Here is a 17792-nt window from a genome sequence, read left to right as displayed (position 1 = left end):
TCGCTTCATCCAATCTGAAGTGCAGCACATCAAATGGGAAGATGCGACCACACAATTCATCAAACGATGTACTGGTGTACACACTCTTATGATGGTCCTTGCAATCGATTGTAGATTGCAAGATTGGCCAATATATCCTATAGTGTGTACTCAATTATAGGTTTGTGCTAATTAAACCATAGCTTCTGCCTACACATTACTACTATTATTATTATTATCAGTTTTCTATATGACACCACAAGGGTTCTGCTGTAGATAAGATGGAAAGTACTGCAAAAGACTTAAGCTAGGTACACACTACCTGAGATATCTGCCAACAAAGTGGCTGATGCAGGTAAGCATATACACTTACTGAATGGCCCCTCGGTATGTCATCCTGACATCACATCTGGGCAGGCATTTCAGTTTGCCCCCTTACCCCGATGTGAGGTCGGTCACTACAGCCAATGTACGGGAGGTTGCAGACTGCCCATACACACAGCCAGATGCGCCGATATAAATCGTCCATCGGCTGTGCCTCACATACGACACAATATGTCTGTGAACAACATCGTTCACAGACATATTATTTGTATACACCTACCAACACGCTACCGATCTATTGTACCTTCACTCAGTAGACGATATATATCGACCAGTATATACCCAGCTTTACAGTACAAAACATTGCAGAACATGTGTTAGAAGCTATATAAACATTGTTTCATTTGCAGTACCTACAGGTAGCACTTAATGTTGAGCAGTGTCGGATAGCGACATGAAGAACCCACCGGGAAAATGGCGTTTATAGGTGCACATGCTTGGGGGTGTGTCCAGTCACCACAGAGGTTAGAGAGTGCATGGTCTGGGCCCCTTGATTAATATCAGAATCAGCTTTATTGGCCAGGTGTACTCACGTAATTTTTTATGGTACAATGCATCGCCAAGCAGCAACATGAAGGGGGAATACATAGCATAAGAAGAGGGAAAAACGTAGCATACATTACATGTATGAGTTCATATATATATTGTCCAGCTGGTGGACAGCTAGTGGGAAGAAGCTTTTAATGGATCTGGTCCACTACGCGGGAATGGACCTGTAGCATCTGCTTGATGGAAGCGGTTCAAACAGTTTGTGACCTGGGTGCTGCATATCTACCACGATTTTCTCCGCTCTGTTCCTGACCCTTGACTATTATAATTCCTGGAAGGGAGGGAGGTCAGCCCCAACAATCTTTTCAACTGTCCTCACCACCCTTTGCAGCCTCCGTCTGGTCACTCTCATTGGCAGCTCCATACCAGACTGTGATCGATGAACATAGGACCGATTCTACGATCGCTGTGTAGAAGATGAGCAGCAGCTTCTGCGGGATGTTGAATTTGCTGCGTTGCCTCAGAAAGAGTCAACCCACGAAACCACGCTGTCTGCTATTACGAGGGGTTGCATCGCATTGGGTTTCCTTCTGAAGTCCACCACCATCTCAACTGTTTTGAGGGGATTTAGGTCAAGGTTGTTCCTGCCGCACCACTGTGTTAGCCATTCCACTTCATGTTTGTATGCAGATTCGTCTTTGTCCTTGATTAAGCCGATGATGGTGGTGTCGTCTGCAAATTTTATAATTTTTACTGATTGCTCGGCCTAGATGCAGTCGTTGGTATATAGAGAGAAGAGCAGGGGGCAAGGACACATCCTTGAAGGGCCCCCGTGCTGATCGTGCGCCCACCAGATGTTAATGACCCGGCTTTCAACATCTGTTTCCTTGCTGTCAGGAAGTCGACGATCTAGAAGCATGTTGATTCTGGGACCCCTAAGGAGAGGAGTTTGGCTTGCAGGATACTGGGGACGATTGTGTTGAATACCAAACTGAAGTCGACAAATAGGACCATCGCATAAGAGCCCGGTCGGTCTAGGTGCTATAGGATGTAGTACAGCCTCAAGTTAACTGCGTCCTCAACACTCCTTTTCGCTCGGTATGCGAACTGCGAGGGGTCTAGGTGGATGTTAGTCGCTTCTCTCAGGTGATTCAGCACCAGCCGTTCAAACACTTTCATTGCCACAGATGTTAGTGCGATCGGCCTGTAGTCGTTTAGGTCTTTTGCAGTTGCGCTCTTTGGAACCGGGATGATTGTTGAACATCTAAAGTAGGTGGGAACCGTGCACGTCTCCAGTGAGGTGTTGAAGATCTTGGAGAAGATGGGGGCGAGCTGAGCAGCACAATTCTTTAGGGCAGATGGCGATACACCGTCCGGGCCTGTGGCTTTCCTAGGTTGACCCTTCTGAACATTCCTTCTACCTCTTTCTGATCCACCCGCAGTGCCTGGGAGTGGATACCAGGATAGGGGAGTGGGTGGTCAACTTCGCCCGGGACAGGGGTGGGACTGGGACAGGGGGCCTCCTTTTCAAATCTGCAGTAAAAGTTGTTCAACTCATCCTTTCCTGGTGCATGACAGTGGGTTTTCAGGTTTTCTTGTAGCTGGTTATGGCTTGCATACATCTCCAAACGGGGTCGTTGGCCAAAAAGTTGTTAGTCAGCTTGTTGGAGATTCGGTTTTTAGCCAGCCGGATTTCGCGTGCCAGGGAATTCCTGGCCTGTTTGTACAGGGCCCTGTCCCCGCTACTGTATGCCTCATTGGCCCGACGAAGCTTCCTGAGCTGGGAGTTGAACCAAGGCTTATTGTTATTGAAGATGTTTCTGTTGGCACACGTGTCCTTGCAGAAGCTGATGTAGGATGTCACTACATCAGCCAGGTCGTCCAGGTCGGTAACACAAGTTTCAAAAACCCTCCAGTCTGTGCAGTCAAAACAGGCCTGAAGCTTCAACTTTGCTTCGCTTGTCCAGCGTTTGACGGAGCAGATGGACTATGCAGTGGTTGGAGAGGCCTAGGGCTGCACAGGGGATGGACCGGTAAGCTGTCTTGATGGAGGTATAGCAGCGGTCCAGGGCTCGCTCCTCCCTGGTATTGCACTTGACTTGCTGCTTTTACTTAGGTAACTCCTGGCTCAGGTTGGCGTTGTTGAGGTCTCCCAGTACTATAAGCAGTGAGTCTGGATATTTGAGTTCTGTATCTGTTATCTTGGTGACCAGCTGTTGCAGGGCATCGTTTGTGCTTGCTTGGAAGGGGGGGGGGGGGGGGGGGTCAAATTCCCAGGGGAAGTAGAAAAGGTTGCAGTTTATGATGAGCGTCTCAAATTGCGGGCTGCTTGATTTACTTAGAATCGTAACATTGGAGCACCACCCTTCGTTTATGTAGAAGCAGATGCCACCGCCTCTGGTTTTTCTGGTGCGGTCCTTATCGCGGTCGGCCCTGAAGAGGCTGTAGCCCAGCAGTGAGAGTGTGGAGTCGGCAATTAGGTCGTCCAGCCACGTCTCAGTGAAGCATAGGGTGGATGACCCAGCAGTATCCGACCTTGCTCATGAGCAGGGATAGCTCATCCATCTTGTTCGTGAGGGATCGAGTGTTTGAGAGTAGTATTGCTGGAAGAGCAGATTGGTGGCCTTTGTGTCTCCACCTGACTAGGGCCCCAGCACGGCAACCCCTCTTGTGGATCCCGCGCCTCTTGTGTACTCTATTCTGCCCTTCAGTCCGCTGGGGTCCCACTCGCTATCCGCTGTTCTGGGCGCAGCTCCGGGGGTGTGCCCAGTCCATCGTCGGTGGGCCAGCATGCCAGCCTGGGTTGTCGCTGCTCCACTACTGGGAGTTTGGTTACGGGGCACCCGCCTGTCATTGTCCCATGCCACGGGGGCCTTTTCTACTCCATTGTGCCGCCTGGTGGTGCCGCAGGGGACCAACTTCACACCGCAGCTCCCAGGGGCCGCTGCTGCACCGCGACTACAGGAGCTGGAGTTGTGGGATGGGTCATCGCTGGGCTGGGGGCCGCACTAGTACTCACTGGGGCAGGGGCTTCCACGCTGCCTTCTCCGTTGGCTGTCCCATGGGATCCAGGAGCCGAATCTCCAGGTCACGGGCTGAGGGGCACTCTTCCTCCTCTGTGCCCGGCGTGCATACCGCTTCCTGAGGTGCTCACAGGGGCTCCAGGTTTCAGGGCATCGCCATGCTAGTGCATGCATGCATGATAATGTACCAGGTTAATAACAGCAATGCACTGTAGAAAATACAGCATAGTCCTGTGCAGTATAATGTATCATATAAATAATGTATAACTCAACTGCACAGTCTGGAATCTGATACCTAGAGGAGGAGATGGGCCCACAGGCAGTATTATTTATTTATTTATTACCAGTTATTTATATAGCGCACACAAATTTCCACAGCGCTTTACAGAGAATATTTGTCCATTCACATCAGTCCCTGCCCCAGTGGAGCTTACAATCTAGATTCCCTACCACATGTACACGCATACACATTCACGCTAGGGTGAATTTATCAACCATGAATTGCTTCTCCAACTCTGCCAGAGAAGTTTGTAAATCTGTCAGCGTGGCTGTAGGCCTTTTGGTTGCCATCTTGGCAAACAAGTGCTCCTTTCGCACAAATGAGCCATTTCTGAAGGTCAACGCAGTGTACCCAGGTGTGCCATATTCTCCCTATTTATGATGGACTCAATCTGCAGTGTTTTAAGAGTTTGAAATCAATGCGTATTCTTGATCTTCAGGAGCTGCAAAACTTTCGTTTTTTGTTATTCACTGTTATTTAATTATTGGACATTACAAAGTATTTTTATTGATCAGTGGTAAGAACTCCAAATAAATAAATTATAATCTGATGGATTCATTATTTTATTTGTTTCATATTAAGAAAATAAACTTCATAGTTATTATTTACTGTCATCCATAGAACGTAGAAGTTGGGCATCATGGAGGATACCCCTTCGTCCCAGGTGTCGTGTGTCAGCTTCCTAAATGTGGCTCACACCTACGTACCAAATACCAAAGTGGAATGCCACTACACCTTGTCAGCCGGTATGAAGGGTTCCACCAGTGACTGGATCGGCATCTTCAAAGTGAGAGTCCTGTGTGTTGTCAGTTATTTGCCGTATATTGCCTGTGTGTTCTCATCCTTGTCGGTATATATTACGTCATATGTGTCTACATACATACTGAAAGTTACCTTATGCACTGTTTCTGTAACAGGTTGGTGCTTCCTCTATACAAAACTATGACACCTTTGTCTGGGCAGTGTCTTCAGATGCACCAGCAGATGGATCAGCATCCCACTGTAGTGTGCAGTTTCAAGGTCAGAATCTTAAAAAATGTTTTTATGTTAACAGACGTAGAGACCTATATGGGAAATATTTACACCGTCTGTAGTGACCATCCATTATTATTTTCATGTACGAATAGCAGATAGCCATAGGCATTTTTATAATGGGTGCAAGGTGTGCGGCGAACGCGGACCCCTGCATCCATATATTATACTTACCTCTCCGGTGTCCCGTGGCATTTCTGAGTGATTTGCGCCTGCATACCGGAGATGTCCCCAGGAACAAGGCGCAGGCACAATGGAGGCTGCACCCGGGCCCCCTCCTCTCTTAAAGCACCCCTGCAGATAACCATGTTTGGCAAGCGCTAGAACATGCAGTTAGTTCAGATACAGAGTACCAGATCCAAAGAATTTTGGGTAACAGAAGGTCTAGGTAGCAGTGTTATATATAAAGTGCTACAGAACTGTACCTGCTAAATCGTCAGTTTCAGAGATGTATAAAAACCTGATTGTTACGCAGATGAGCTGTTCTCATCCAGCTGCGCATGTGCTGCAATGGTGGTCACAGTGAAGATTTATTCACCTAGTGAGTGACAGTCAGGGACTGTTTGGGGCTGGTTACGAGGAGTGGTGGCAAAAAACACAGGCGTGTCCTTTTTTGGGAGTGTCTTAGCCTGTACGCAGCTGCAATGGCTCCGGCGTCTCAGTTCCTGCGGCCATGCTATGCGACCATAGGGATACTCAGTTTGATAATTGACTGATCTGTGACCAGTGCTGTGTTGCTTCTGGGACTGGCAAAGCACCAGGTGGTCGTCTCAATACGGATCCAGGCAGCTGCGGCATTTGCATATTTTCGCACAGTCACTGCATACACATTGGCAGGTGGTATTAGCATACAACACTAAAGATGAAAACTCAAGAGTATATTAAGTTATGAAACTGTCTCTAATGTAAGTTGTTATTTAATGCTTATTACCCCACAGCCTATTATCTCCCACCTCCTGGGGAGCAGCAGTATAACTTCCGTTATGTGGATCAGCATGGCATTGTGAAAGGAGTTAGTGACTCTTTTGTGATCAGTGAGCCACGGCCCATAGAAGACCTGGTCACCTTGGAGGATGAAGATGCATCACTGGACATGATCTTGGTGGTCCCAAAAGCTACTTTTTTGCAGGTATTTAGTAAAGTCGTAATAGACTGTAAGGGGGATATCGCAGAAAAATCATATTGTAGCCATACAACCAACCAGCAGTGTTCCTCATAAATATGTCAGCCAGAGGCGCTACAACAGTATTTTTGCACTAAGGGTCTTCCATGCTTTGTCCTGTCATTATCTCAAATGACTATAACCATATAACCGAGAGGTTTTCAAATGCGGTCCTCAAAGCACCCGGTCCTGGCTTTAGGTATATCCATGGTTCAGTACAGATGGCTAAATCAAATTGGCCGAGGTGCTAATTAAGTCACCTGTGGCCAAGCATGTATAAACTTTAAAACCTGGACCATTGGGGTGCCTTGAGGGGGTGTACTACGATATACCGGCGCTGGGATTCCGGCCGCCGGAATGCCGGCAGCTGGGCGAGCGCAAAAGAGCCCCTTGCAGGCATGGTGGCGTGCCACACTATTTATTCTCCCTTAAGGGGTATCATAGACACCCCAAGAGGGAGAATAGTTGTCAGTATCCTGGCGCCGGTATGCAAAGCACCGGGATCTCGACACCTGGGATATCGAGTGCCTCCCCCTTGAGGACCTCGGATATAGCCAATCAAGTGTGCACATGGCTGTGTTTATGACACTTCCTTTTCTGTAATTTTATTTTCTCTAACGTCCTAGTGGATGCTGGGGACTCCGTCAGGACCATGGGGAATAGCGGCTCCGCAGGAGACAGGGCACAAAAGCAAGCTTTTAGGATCACATGGTGTGTACTGGCTCCTCCCCCTATGACCCTCCTCCAAGCCTCAGTTAGGTTTTTGTGCCCGGCCGAGAAGGGTGCAATCTAGGTGGCTCTCTTAAAGAGTTGCTTAGAAAAAGTTTTCAGGTTCTTTATTTTCAGTGAGTCCTGCTGGCAACAGGCTCACTGCATCGAGGGACTTAGGGGAGAGATTTTCAACTCACCTGCGTGCAGGATGGATTGGATTCTTAGGCTACTGGACATAGCTCCAGAGGGAGTCGGAACACAGGGCTCGCCCTGGGGTTCGTCCCGGAGCCGCGCCGCCGACCCCCCTTGCAGATGCTGAAGATGAAGAGGTCCGGAACCAGGCGGCAGAAGACTCTCAGTCTTCATCAGGTAGCGCACAGCACTGCAGCTGTGCGCCATTGTTGTCAGCACACTTCACACAGCGGTCACGGAGGGTGCAGGGCGCTGGGGGGGGGGCGCCCTGGGCAGCAATGTATAATACCTGTATGGCGAAAAATACATCACATATAGTCCTTGAGGCTATATGGATGTATTTAACCCCTGCCAGATATCTAAAACTCCGGAGAAGAAGCCCGCCGAAAAGGGGGCGGGGCCTATTCTCCTCAGCACACAGCGCCATTTTCCCTCACAGAAAGGCTGGTGGGAAGGCTCCCATGATCTCCCCTGCACTGCACTACAGAAACAGGGTTAAAACAGAGAGGGGGGGCACTGATTTGGCGATATGTATATATATTAAAATGCTATAAAAGGAACACTTATATAAAGGTTGTCCCTGGATAATTATAGCGTTTTGGTGTGTGCTGGCAAACTCTCCCTCTGTCTCCCCAAAGGGCTAGTGGGTCCTGTCCTCTATCAGAGCATTCCCTATGTGTGTGCTGTATGTCGGTACGTGTGTGTCGACATGTATGAGGAAAATATTGGTGAGGAGGCGGAGCAAATTGCCTGTAATGGTGATGTCACTCTCTAGGGAGTCGACACCGGAATGGATGGCTTATTTATGGAAATTACGTGACAATGTCAACACGCTGCAAGCCGGTTGACGACATGAGAGGGCCGGCGAACAAATTAGTATCTGTCCAGGCGTCTCAAACACCGTCAGGGGCTGTAAAATGCCCATTTACCTCAGTCGGTCGACACAGACCCAGACACGGACACTGATTTCAGTGTCGACGGTGAAGAAACAAACGTATTTTCTTTTAGGGCCACACGTTAAGGGCAATGAAGGAGGTGTTACATATTTCTGATACTCCAAGTACCACAAAAAAGGGTATTATGTGTGAGGTGAAAAAACTACCTGTAGTTTTTCCTGAATCAGATAAATTAAATGAAGTGTGTGATGATGCGTGGGTTTCCCCCGATAGAAAATTATTGGCGGTATACCCTTTCCCGCCAGAAGTTAAGGCGCGGTGGGAAACACCCCTCAGGGTGGATAAGGCGCTCACACGCTTATCAGAACAAGTGGCGGTACCATCTACGGATAGGGCCGTACTTAAGGAGCCAGCTGATAGGAGGCTGAAAAATATCCTAAAAAGTATACACACACATGCTGGTGTTATACTGCGACCAGCGATCACCTCAGCCTGGATGTGCAGAGCTGAGGTGGCTTGGTCGGATTCCCTGACTAAAAATATTGATACCTTTGACAGGGACAGTATTTTATTGACTATAGAGCATTTAAAGGATGCATTTCTATATATGCGAGATGCGCAGAGGGATATTTGCACTCTGGCATCAAGAGTAAATGCGATGTCCATATCTGCAAGAAGATGTTTATGGACACGACAGTGGTCAGGTGATGCAGATTCCAAACGGCACAAAGATGTATTGCCGTATAAAGGGGAGGAGTTATTTGGAGTCGGTCCATGGGACCTGGTGGCCAGGGCAACTGCTGGAAAATCCACCGTTTTTTACCCTAAGTCACATCTCTGCAGAAAAAGACACCGTCTTTTCAGCCTCAGTCCTTTCGTCCCTATAAGAGTCATATCTGCCCAGGGATAGAGGAAAGGGAAGAAGACTGCAGCAGGCAGCCCATTCCCAGGAACAGAAGCCCTCCACCGCTTCTACCAAGTTCTCAGCATGACGCTGGGACCGTACAGGACCCCTGGATCCTACAAGTAGTATCCAAGGGGTACAGATTGGAATGTCGAGAGGTTTCCCCCCTCGCAGGTTCCTGTAGTCTGCTGTACCAATGTCTCCCTCCGACAGGGAGGCAGTATTGAAAACAATTCACAAGCTGTATTCCCAGCAGGTGATAATAAAATTACCCCTCCGACAACAAGGAAAGGGGTATTACTCCACACTATATGGTGGTACTGAAGGCTAGGTGAGACCTATTCTAAATCTGAAAAATTTGAACACTTGCAAGGGTTCAAATCCAGATGGAGTCACTCAGAGCAGTGATAGCAAAGAACAAGGGGACTATATGGTGTCCCGGGACATCAGGGATGCTTACCTTCATGTCCCAAAATTTGCCTTTTCTCACCAAGGGTACCTCAGGTTCGTGGTACAGAACTGTCACTATCAGTTTCAAGATGATGCCGTTGGATTGTCCAAGGCACCCCGGGTCCTTACCAAGGTAATGACCGAAAGGACGATTCGTCTTCAAAGAAAATGGACGACCTCCTGATAAGAACAAGGTCCAGAGAACAGTTGGAGGTCGGAGTAGCACTATCTCAAGTAGTTCTACGACAGCACGGGTGGATTCTAAATATTCCAAAACCGCAGTTGTTCCGACGACACGTCTGCTGGTCCTAGGGATGATTCTGGACACAGTCCAGGAAAAGGTGTTTCTCCCAGAGGAGAAAGCCAGGGAGTTATCCGAGCTAATCGGGATCCTCCTAAAACCAGGAAAAGTGTCGGTGCATCATTGCACAAGAGTCCTGGTAAAAATGGTGGCTTATTACGAAGCGCTTCCATTCGGCAGATTTCACGCAAGAACTCTTCAGTGGGATCTGCTGGACAAATGGTCCGGATCGCATCTTCAGATGCATCAGCGGATAACCCTATATCCAAGGACAAGGGTGTCTCTCCTGTGGTGATTACAGAGTGCTCATCTTCTAGAGGGCCGCAGATTCGGCATTCAGGATTGGATGCTGGTGACCACGGAGGCCAGCCTGAGAGGCTGGGGAGCAGTCACACAAGGAGTGTGATCAAGTCTGGAGAATTCTCTCCACATAAATATACTGGAGCTAAGAGCAAATTTATAATCCTCTAAGCTTAGCAAGACCTCTGCTTCAAGGTCAGCCGGTAGTGATCCAGTGGGATAACATCACGGCAGTCGCCCACGTAAACAGAAAGGGCGGCACAAGAAGCAGGAGGGCAGTGGCAAAACTGCAAGGATTTTTCGCTAGGCGGAAAATCATGTGATAGCACTGTCAGCAGTGTTCATTCCGGGAGTGGACGACTGGGAAGCAGACTTCCTCAGCAGGCACGACCTCCACCCGGGAGAGTGGGAACTTCATCTGGAAGTTTTCCACATGATTGTGAACCGTTGAGAAAGACCAAAGGTGGACATGATGGCGTCCCGCCCGAACAAAAAATGGGACAGGTATTGCGCCAGGTCACGAGACCTTCAGGCGATAGCTGTGGACGTCCTGGTAACACCGTGGGTGTAACAGTCGGTGTATGTGTTCCCTCCTCTGCTTCTCATAACCAAGGTATTGAGAATTATAAGACATAGAGGAGTAAGAACTATACTCGTGGCTCCGGATTGGCCAAGAGGGACTTGGTAACCGGAACTTCAAGAGATGCTCACAGAGGACTAATGGCCTCGGGAGCTAAGAAGGGATTTGCTTTCAGCAAGTACCATGTCTGTTCCAAGAGGAACCGTGGCATCGGCCTTTAAGAAAGGACCTGCTCCAGCAGGGACCTTGTCTGTTCCAAGACTTACCGCGACTGCGTTTGACGGCATGGCGGTTTTGAACGCCGGATCCTAAGGGAAAAGGCATTCCGGAAGAGGTCATACCTACCCTGGTCAAAGCCAGGAAGGAGGTGACCGCACAACGTTATCACCACATGTGGTAAAAATATGTTGCGTGGGTGAGGCCAGGAAGGCCCCACGAAAAAATTTCAACTAGGTCGATTTCTGCACTTCCTGCAAACAGGAGTGTCTATGAGCCTCAAATTGGGGTCCATTAAGGTTCAAGTTTCGGCCCTATAGATTTTCTTCCAGAAAGAATTGGCTTCAGTTCCTGAAGTCCAGACGTTTGTCAAGGGAGTATTGCATATACAGCCCTTGTGTGCCTCCAGTGGCACCGTGGGATCTCAACGTAGTGTTGGGATTCCTCAAATCATATTGGTTTGAACCACTCAAATCTGTGGATTTGAAATATCTCACATGGAAAGTGACCATGCTGTTGGCCCTGGCCTCGGCCAGGCGATTGTCAAAATTGGCGGCTTTGTCTTACAAAAGCCCATATTTGATTTTCCATTCGGACAGGGCAGAACTGCGGACTCGTCCCCAGTTTCTTCCTAAGGTGGTGTCAGCGTTTCACCTGAAACAACCTATTGTGGTGCCTGCGGCTACTAGGGACTTGGAGGACTCCAAGTTGCTAGACGTTGTCAGGGCCCTGAAAATATATATATATATATATATATATATATATATATAATTCCAGGACGGCTGGAGTCAGAAAGTCTGACTTGCTGTTTATATTGTTGGCACCCAAAAAGCTGGGTGCTCCTGCTTCTAAGCAGACTATTGCTCGTTGGATTTGTAGTACAATTCAGCTTGCACATTCTGTGGCAGGCCTGCCATAGCCAAAATCTGTAAATGCCCATTCCACAAGGAAGGTGGGCTCATCTTGGGCGGCTGCCCGAGGGGTCTCGGCTTTACAACTTTGCCGAGCAGCTACTTGGTCAGGGGCAAACACGTTTGCAAAATTCTACAAATTTGATACCCTGGCTGAGGAGGACCTGGAGTTCTCTCATTCGGTGCTGCAGAGTCATCCGCACTCTCCCGCCCGTTTGGGAGCTTTGGTATAATCCCCATGGTCCTGACGGAGTCCCCAGCATCCACTAGGACGTTAGAGAAAATAAGATTTTACTTACCGATAAATCTATTTCTCATAGTCCGTAGTGGATGCTGGGCGCCCATCCCAAGTGCGGATTGTCTGCATTACTTGTACATAGTTATTGTTACAAAAAATCGGGTTATTATTGTTGTGAGCCATCTTTTTTAGAGGCTACTTCATTGTTATCATACTGTTAACTGGGTTCAAATCACAAGTTGTACGGTGTGATTGGTGTGGCTGGTATGAGTCTTACCCGGGATTCAAGATCCTTCCTTATTGTGTACGCTCGTCCGGGCACAGTACCTAACTGAGGCTTGGAGGAGGGTCATAGGGGGAGGAGCCAGTACACACCATGTGATCCTAAAAGCTTGCTTTTGTGCCCTGTCTCCTGCGGAGCCGCTATTCCCCATGGTCCTGACGGAGTCCCCAGCATCCACTACGGACTATGAGAAATAGATTTATCGGTAAGTAAAATCTTATTATTAGTACCAGTGTTATTTATATGTTAACTTATTTATACAGTTCCTGCTTATTACACAGCACTTTACAGAGAATATTTGAAACATTCCCTGCCCAAGTGGATCCTATTATCAGTATCCCCATGTACCCCTGAGCTGTCGTTGGAAATCTTATTCCCTGAGGAATGGAGGGGAAAAGACACAGCCTAGGTCTTAGCAGCAACAAAGTTAGCTTAAAATATTAATTGCCCCTCTGTAACTAGTGGTGGGCAAGTGGTGCCACAGCACAGGGCTTGGTCTATGGCTATGCAGATTGAACTCAGCAGTAGCGATTCAGATAGCATGTTTTTGCACATATGAGCTCCCAGCCGTCAGCAGATACACTTCCTGCAAACGGCCATGGCACGCCTGCGTTTTCCCGATGACTCCCCATAAACTCCCATTTAACACCTCCAGACGGTCACTTCCTGTCAATCTCTCTGCGACTAAATCTTCACTGCGAGCGAATATCGCAGCGGCACGTTCACGTGTGCGCATTTCAATCGTGGCTTATGCGCAGTCTGCCGATAATCGCCCCGTTGCGTGATAATCTGCCATTGCGTACAAACATAATTTAGGCCTTATGATCCTAATGCTGAGGGACAGCAATGCTAACTACAGTGCCACAGTAGGAATAGTTTTATATATGTCTTCATGAGTCCATTAATTACCCTTAAAGGCAATTTCCCTTGCTTGCGAGGTAATTTTCATATCTAGGTGAGTACATTGCATCATTGTTAGGCTTTCCAAAATATCCCTTTAAACTGGGACACCTATTATTTACACAGGTTCTGTGGTTGAATTGCAGGCTTGAATTTAGCCAGCCACAGAACCTGTGTAAATCATAGGTGTACTGGATTAAAGGGATATTATGGCAAGCCTTATAATGGAACACTTTCCGAGACAGGGCCACTTGTGCTCACCAAATATAATGTTATATTTTACAGGCGTGACTACTCTCCAAGGCCGGTATAAAGTTAGCTGTGGTAATTTACCATAGCTAATAGATCTGCCTGGGGTTATCCAGTTAGTTCCGATAAGAAGCATTTATCAGGGATTATGCTTTCCGGTGCATCAGGCAAGCAAGCGACAAGCAGACCCCGGAGATACGATTTTTTTGCGTTAACACATGGGTCTGGGAACTTATCACGGATCCCATGTGTTATCAGACGAAAATGGGTCATTTACCACACATTAAACAATGGGCTGTAATTGGATAGCCCGTTTTTACCATGCGGTAAATTGCCATATGCAAGTGGATACCGGCCTAAATGTGAAAGATTACATTACCACTAGCCAAATATAAGTAGATATTTCACACTTGTATGTATGTCACTTTTTTATTGTAAGTTTATTTTACATATTGATGGTTAATATGTGTTCTAATAATATAGTGTATTGTATGAAATGTTTACCCCACAGCAACAGCTGGAGGTGTCACAGCAGGAGCGAAATTATCTCATGAGAGTGAGACTTGCACTGGAAGAGGAGGTGAGCTCTCTAAAGAAAAAAATCAAGCAGCTAGAGGCTGCTCTGGAGACGTCTGACAATGAGCGCGCCATTCTCAGCCGCCAGTACCAGGTACATGATTGCATCTTTTATATTACGCTGGTTCACGAGATCAAGCATAGATAAGTACACTGGAACCAAGATCCAGGAATATTACTGTCAGTCATGTTTCCATACACATGTAAATATCAGTCAGTCGAGAAAGCAAATGATCTGTGATGTAATGTGACCATGGATGCTAAGGCAAAGAGATCTCTCTCCTGAGGTTGTGCAGCACATTATGAGAATCAGGGATATGTACTTATTTGTTTGTAAGGAGAGAATTTTAATGATAATACATTAAATGGCATTCTGGCACTTGTGTCTAGTGCTGCAATATGTTTTTGATATAAGTACAGTATTTAAAAAGGACGTGTGTGTGTGTGTGTGTGTGTGTGTGTGTGTGTGTGTGTGTGTGTGTGTGTGTGTGTAAACATCAAACAATGGGAAAATAGACTTGAGCACACCACCAGGCCCCAAATGTATGTTGTGCCATAGCAGATTTTGTTTTAAACCTCAGAGGCTGGGGGGCGTGGCTACGACGGCCATGGAGTAGCACACAGGATGTGTAGCTCTCCAGCTTCTTCATCCGATACATCTATCCTGAGACCCCCCCCTGGGGCTATAAGTTGGTCCACCCCTGGCTATTAGGGTGCTGCATTCCAGTGCCCATTATTGAGCCTGTCCCTTGCTGCCCACTGTGTGATGACTCTTTTGCGCGGCCCTGGAGGAAGCCGCACCACGTGGGACACCACTCCACTCCATTCCCCGCTTACCGCCGCACCGGACCCCTCTCCTCAGCTCCTCCCGCTGCCTCTGTCTGCCAGACCCAAGCTGCTGACCCACGCTGCTGGGTAGCGGTCTGTTTCCTGCCCGCCCACTGGCACCTTCCACCGCTGCTGTCCAGGCGGCCTGGGGACTGCCGCGTCATGTGGTGCTCCCGCTGCAGCAGGGAGCGCTTCTCCGACTCCCTCTCTCTCTTCCCCCTGCTGCAAGCTGGCTGGAGTCCCTGTGATTCTGGGGCCGTATCATCTCCTTTGTTGAGTGCCCTCCTGCTGCTGTGGTGCTCACTATAGTGGGCTCTGCTGGTTTCTACTGTACCTGGCTCCCTGGGAGTGACTGGCAGCTGGTGAGGTCTGGACATTCCCTGCCTCATTGCTTTGTATTATCTGTGGGACAGTGCAGCTGAGACTTCCTTGTCCCTTGCCTTTCTCAGCTAGCTCATCACCTATGCTGCTGTTTGGGATATCTGTATGTGTAACTTTGGATGGACCGTTCAATTGGGATTGTCTCTAAACCCCTCTTTGGTCATCCTGAGCTGTCTATTGCCTCCCTCCCTGTTACTTGTCAATCCACAGCATCTCTCACCCTGCTGCAGTGGTGAGTGTTTAGCTGCTTTTGGAACATATTGCTTCACTACTGCCATTTCTATCAGGTAGTTTTCCTGGAAGGCATATTTGCTCTGATTATCTCGACTCAGCTGTGCTTTTCTGGAGCTTTGTGTATTGTGGGATTTCTGGACAGTATTACTATCCCTTCTATCCATTGCTCCTGCTTACTGCCGACTACAATGGTTAAACATCATCATAATTCTGCGGCTGCTGCTGTTGCAGCTAAACTGGAGAAGTTTTCAAGAAGCCCCCCTGCCCAACAACTACCGGCGGGTGATACGCGGCCTGCCTCCTCATCGCTGTCTCCCTCTACTAGCTCCTCCTCAGCTGAGGCATCGGATGCTGCTTTCCAAAAAGTTTTGGAGGCAGTGACTGCTAGTGAAGCCAGGCTTGCGGACAAGATTGGCCAAGTGCAGGTGGACTTGTCTATTATACATCAAGATCTTCAGCGGGTGCCGGAGAAGTTGAGACACACATCTCCACGCTCGAGGATACAGTGTCACCACTTGGGAGGCGCACTACCACCCTAGAATCCCAGATGACTGAGGTGCACAGAAAATTTTCGGAAATGGAAGGACGCTTAAGCCGAAGCAATGTCCACTATATTGGTCTGCCTGAAAAGGAATTGGGGGCTCACCCCGAACAGTTTCTTGAGAAATGGTTGTTAGACACGTTCGGTGCGGAGGAATTTACGTCACACTTTGCAGTGGAGAGGGCCCACAGGGTCCCCATGCGTCCATTACCTCCTGGAGCACCTCCCCGTACATTCATTGCTAAGCTTCTTCATTACTGTGATCGGGACACTATACTGAAATTAGCATGCACCAACAACCCTCTCAAGTGGAATGGGACCCAAATATCGGTCTTCCCGGACTTCGCTATTGGGGTACAGAAGGACAGGGCCCAACTTATGCCGATCAATCGGAGGCTTCGTGAGTTGAATTTAGCCTACGCCATGCTCTTTCCTTCTAAATTGCGGGTGATCGCTAATGGAAAAACACACTTTTTCCCAACTGCCCTGGAGGCAATGGTCTGGTTGGATAGACACTTTCCGGCTTGGAGAGCTCTTGCTGATGGCTGAACACTGGAAATATGTGCCTCCTGTTGCAAGTGTTATTTGTCACTATATGGGGCCCGCTGCTGCAATGATGTTGCAGGGATGCTCGACTCTGTTTCTTTCTGCTAAAATATATGTGACTAGTGTGACGGGCCATGTGAGCTCGCTGTTTGCTCATATTTATACTGCTTTTCTTTCTGTTTGTTATACACTGTTATATGCACCATGTTTTCCATTTACTCACATTGTGGTCCACGGTAGCTCTAGGGGGGTTTAGACTTCAGCTGAGAGTTTCTCCCACCTTAGTGTCATAAAATTCTTGGTTCCCTCTGTTTCATAGCTACTGGGGTTAGCATAGTGTGTATGTCTTCGCTTATACCACAGTTGGTATAGCTTCTATTAGGGTAGTTTGGTTTAGTTCGGGTGATAGGTATGCTACAATTTGGGGTTGGTGTACAGGGTGGGGGGAAGGGTTTTCTTACGTATTGTTTGTTTTGGTATTATTGGTTGCATTGTGTGTCGGACATTGCTATAGTTGTCTTGCGAGCAAGAGTGATTTTTTTTTGGGTGTGGTCTGGCCCAGGCTGTCTGCAGATGACCTGCTTTATTACTCTCACCATTTCTCATGGCTACGGTTAATGTTCTGGCTTGGAATGTGCGTGGGATTAATAACAAAATCAAGCGGTCCCTTGTGCTCAGAGGAGATCAAGCAATATGCATCTGACATAACCTGTCTCACGGAAACCCACTTAATGGGTAGTAAGATATTGTCCCTTAAAAAGCCTTGGGTGGGTTGGGCATTCCATTCCATGCATACCTCAGCGTCGCATGGGGTATCGGTTCTTATCAAGAAGACTGTCCCTTTCTCCCTCGCCAGTGTTCAAACGGATCCCTGGGGTAGATACATCTTTTTAAATTGTAAAATTAATTCTATCCCCTTGCTTCTCCTATCTGTTTACGTGCCACCTCCCTATTCGCACGATATACTTAAAAAGGTAGCAAGCTTTATGGCATTATCACCAGGTGTGCCCACTATATGCCTGGGGGATTTTAACAATGTCCTTGCTCCTGCGTTGAATAGGCTGTCTGTAGCATCCTCTCTATCTCAATCAGGGAATACACGATTTGCAGATATTATCTCTGAGCTGGGCCTGTTTGATCCTTGGAGGTTGAGGCACCCCTCGCTGAGACAGTATTCGTGTTTCTCACATTCACACTCCTCCTTTT

The 17792-nt window shown here is 48.0% G+C and overlaps 1 protein-coding gene across 3 annotated transcripts in view; it reads left to right on the top strand.

Annotated features, from left to right (window-relative positions):
- Positions 1 to 17792, top strand: part of CALCOCO1 (calcium binding and coiled-coil domain 1) — a 169588-nt gene that overhangs the window by 27104 nt on the left and 124692 nt on the right. For all 3 annotated transcript variants that reach the window (XM_063952161.1, XM_063952159.1, XM_063952160.1), the window contains exons 2-5: positions 4777 to 4942; positions 5073 to 5175; positions 6126 to 6316; positions 13992 to 14150. In XM_063952161.1, the coding sequence (XP_063808231.1) occupies positions 4796 to 4942; positions 5073 to 5175; positions 6126 to 6316; positions 13992 to 14150 (600 nt within the window). In that variant the 5' untranslated portion in view covers positions 4777 to 4795. The remainder of the gene's footprint in view (positions 1 to 4776; positions 4943 to 5072; positions 5176 to 6125; positions 6317 to 13991; positions 14151 to 17792) is intronic.

Source organism: Pseudophryne corroboree, chromosome 2, assembly GCF_028390025.1.
Source record: "Pseudophryne corroboree isolate aPseCor3 chromosome 2, aPseCor3.hap2, whole genome shotgun sequence".
NCBI classification, from domain to species: Eukaryota; Metazoa; Chordata; class Amphibia; order Anura; family Myobatrachidae; genus Pseudophryne; species Pseudophryne corroboree.
This window is presented reverse-complemented; position numbering and strand designations above follow the sequence as displayed.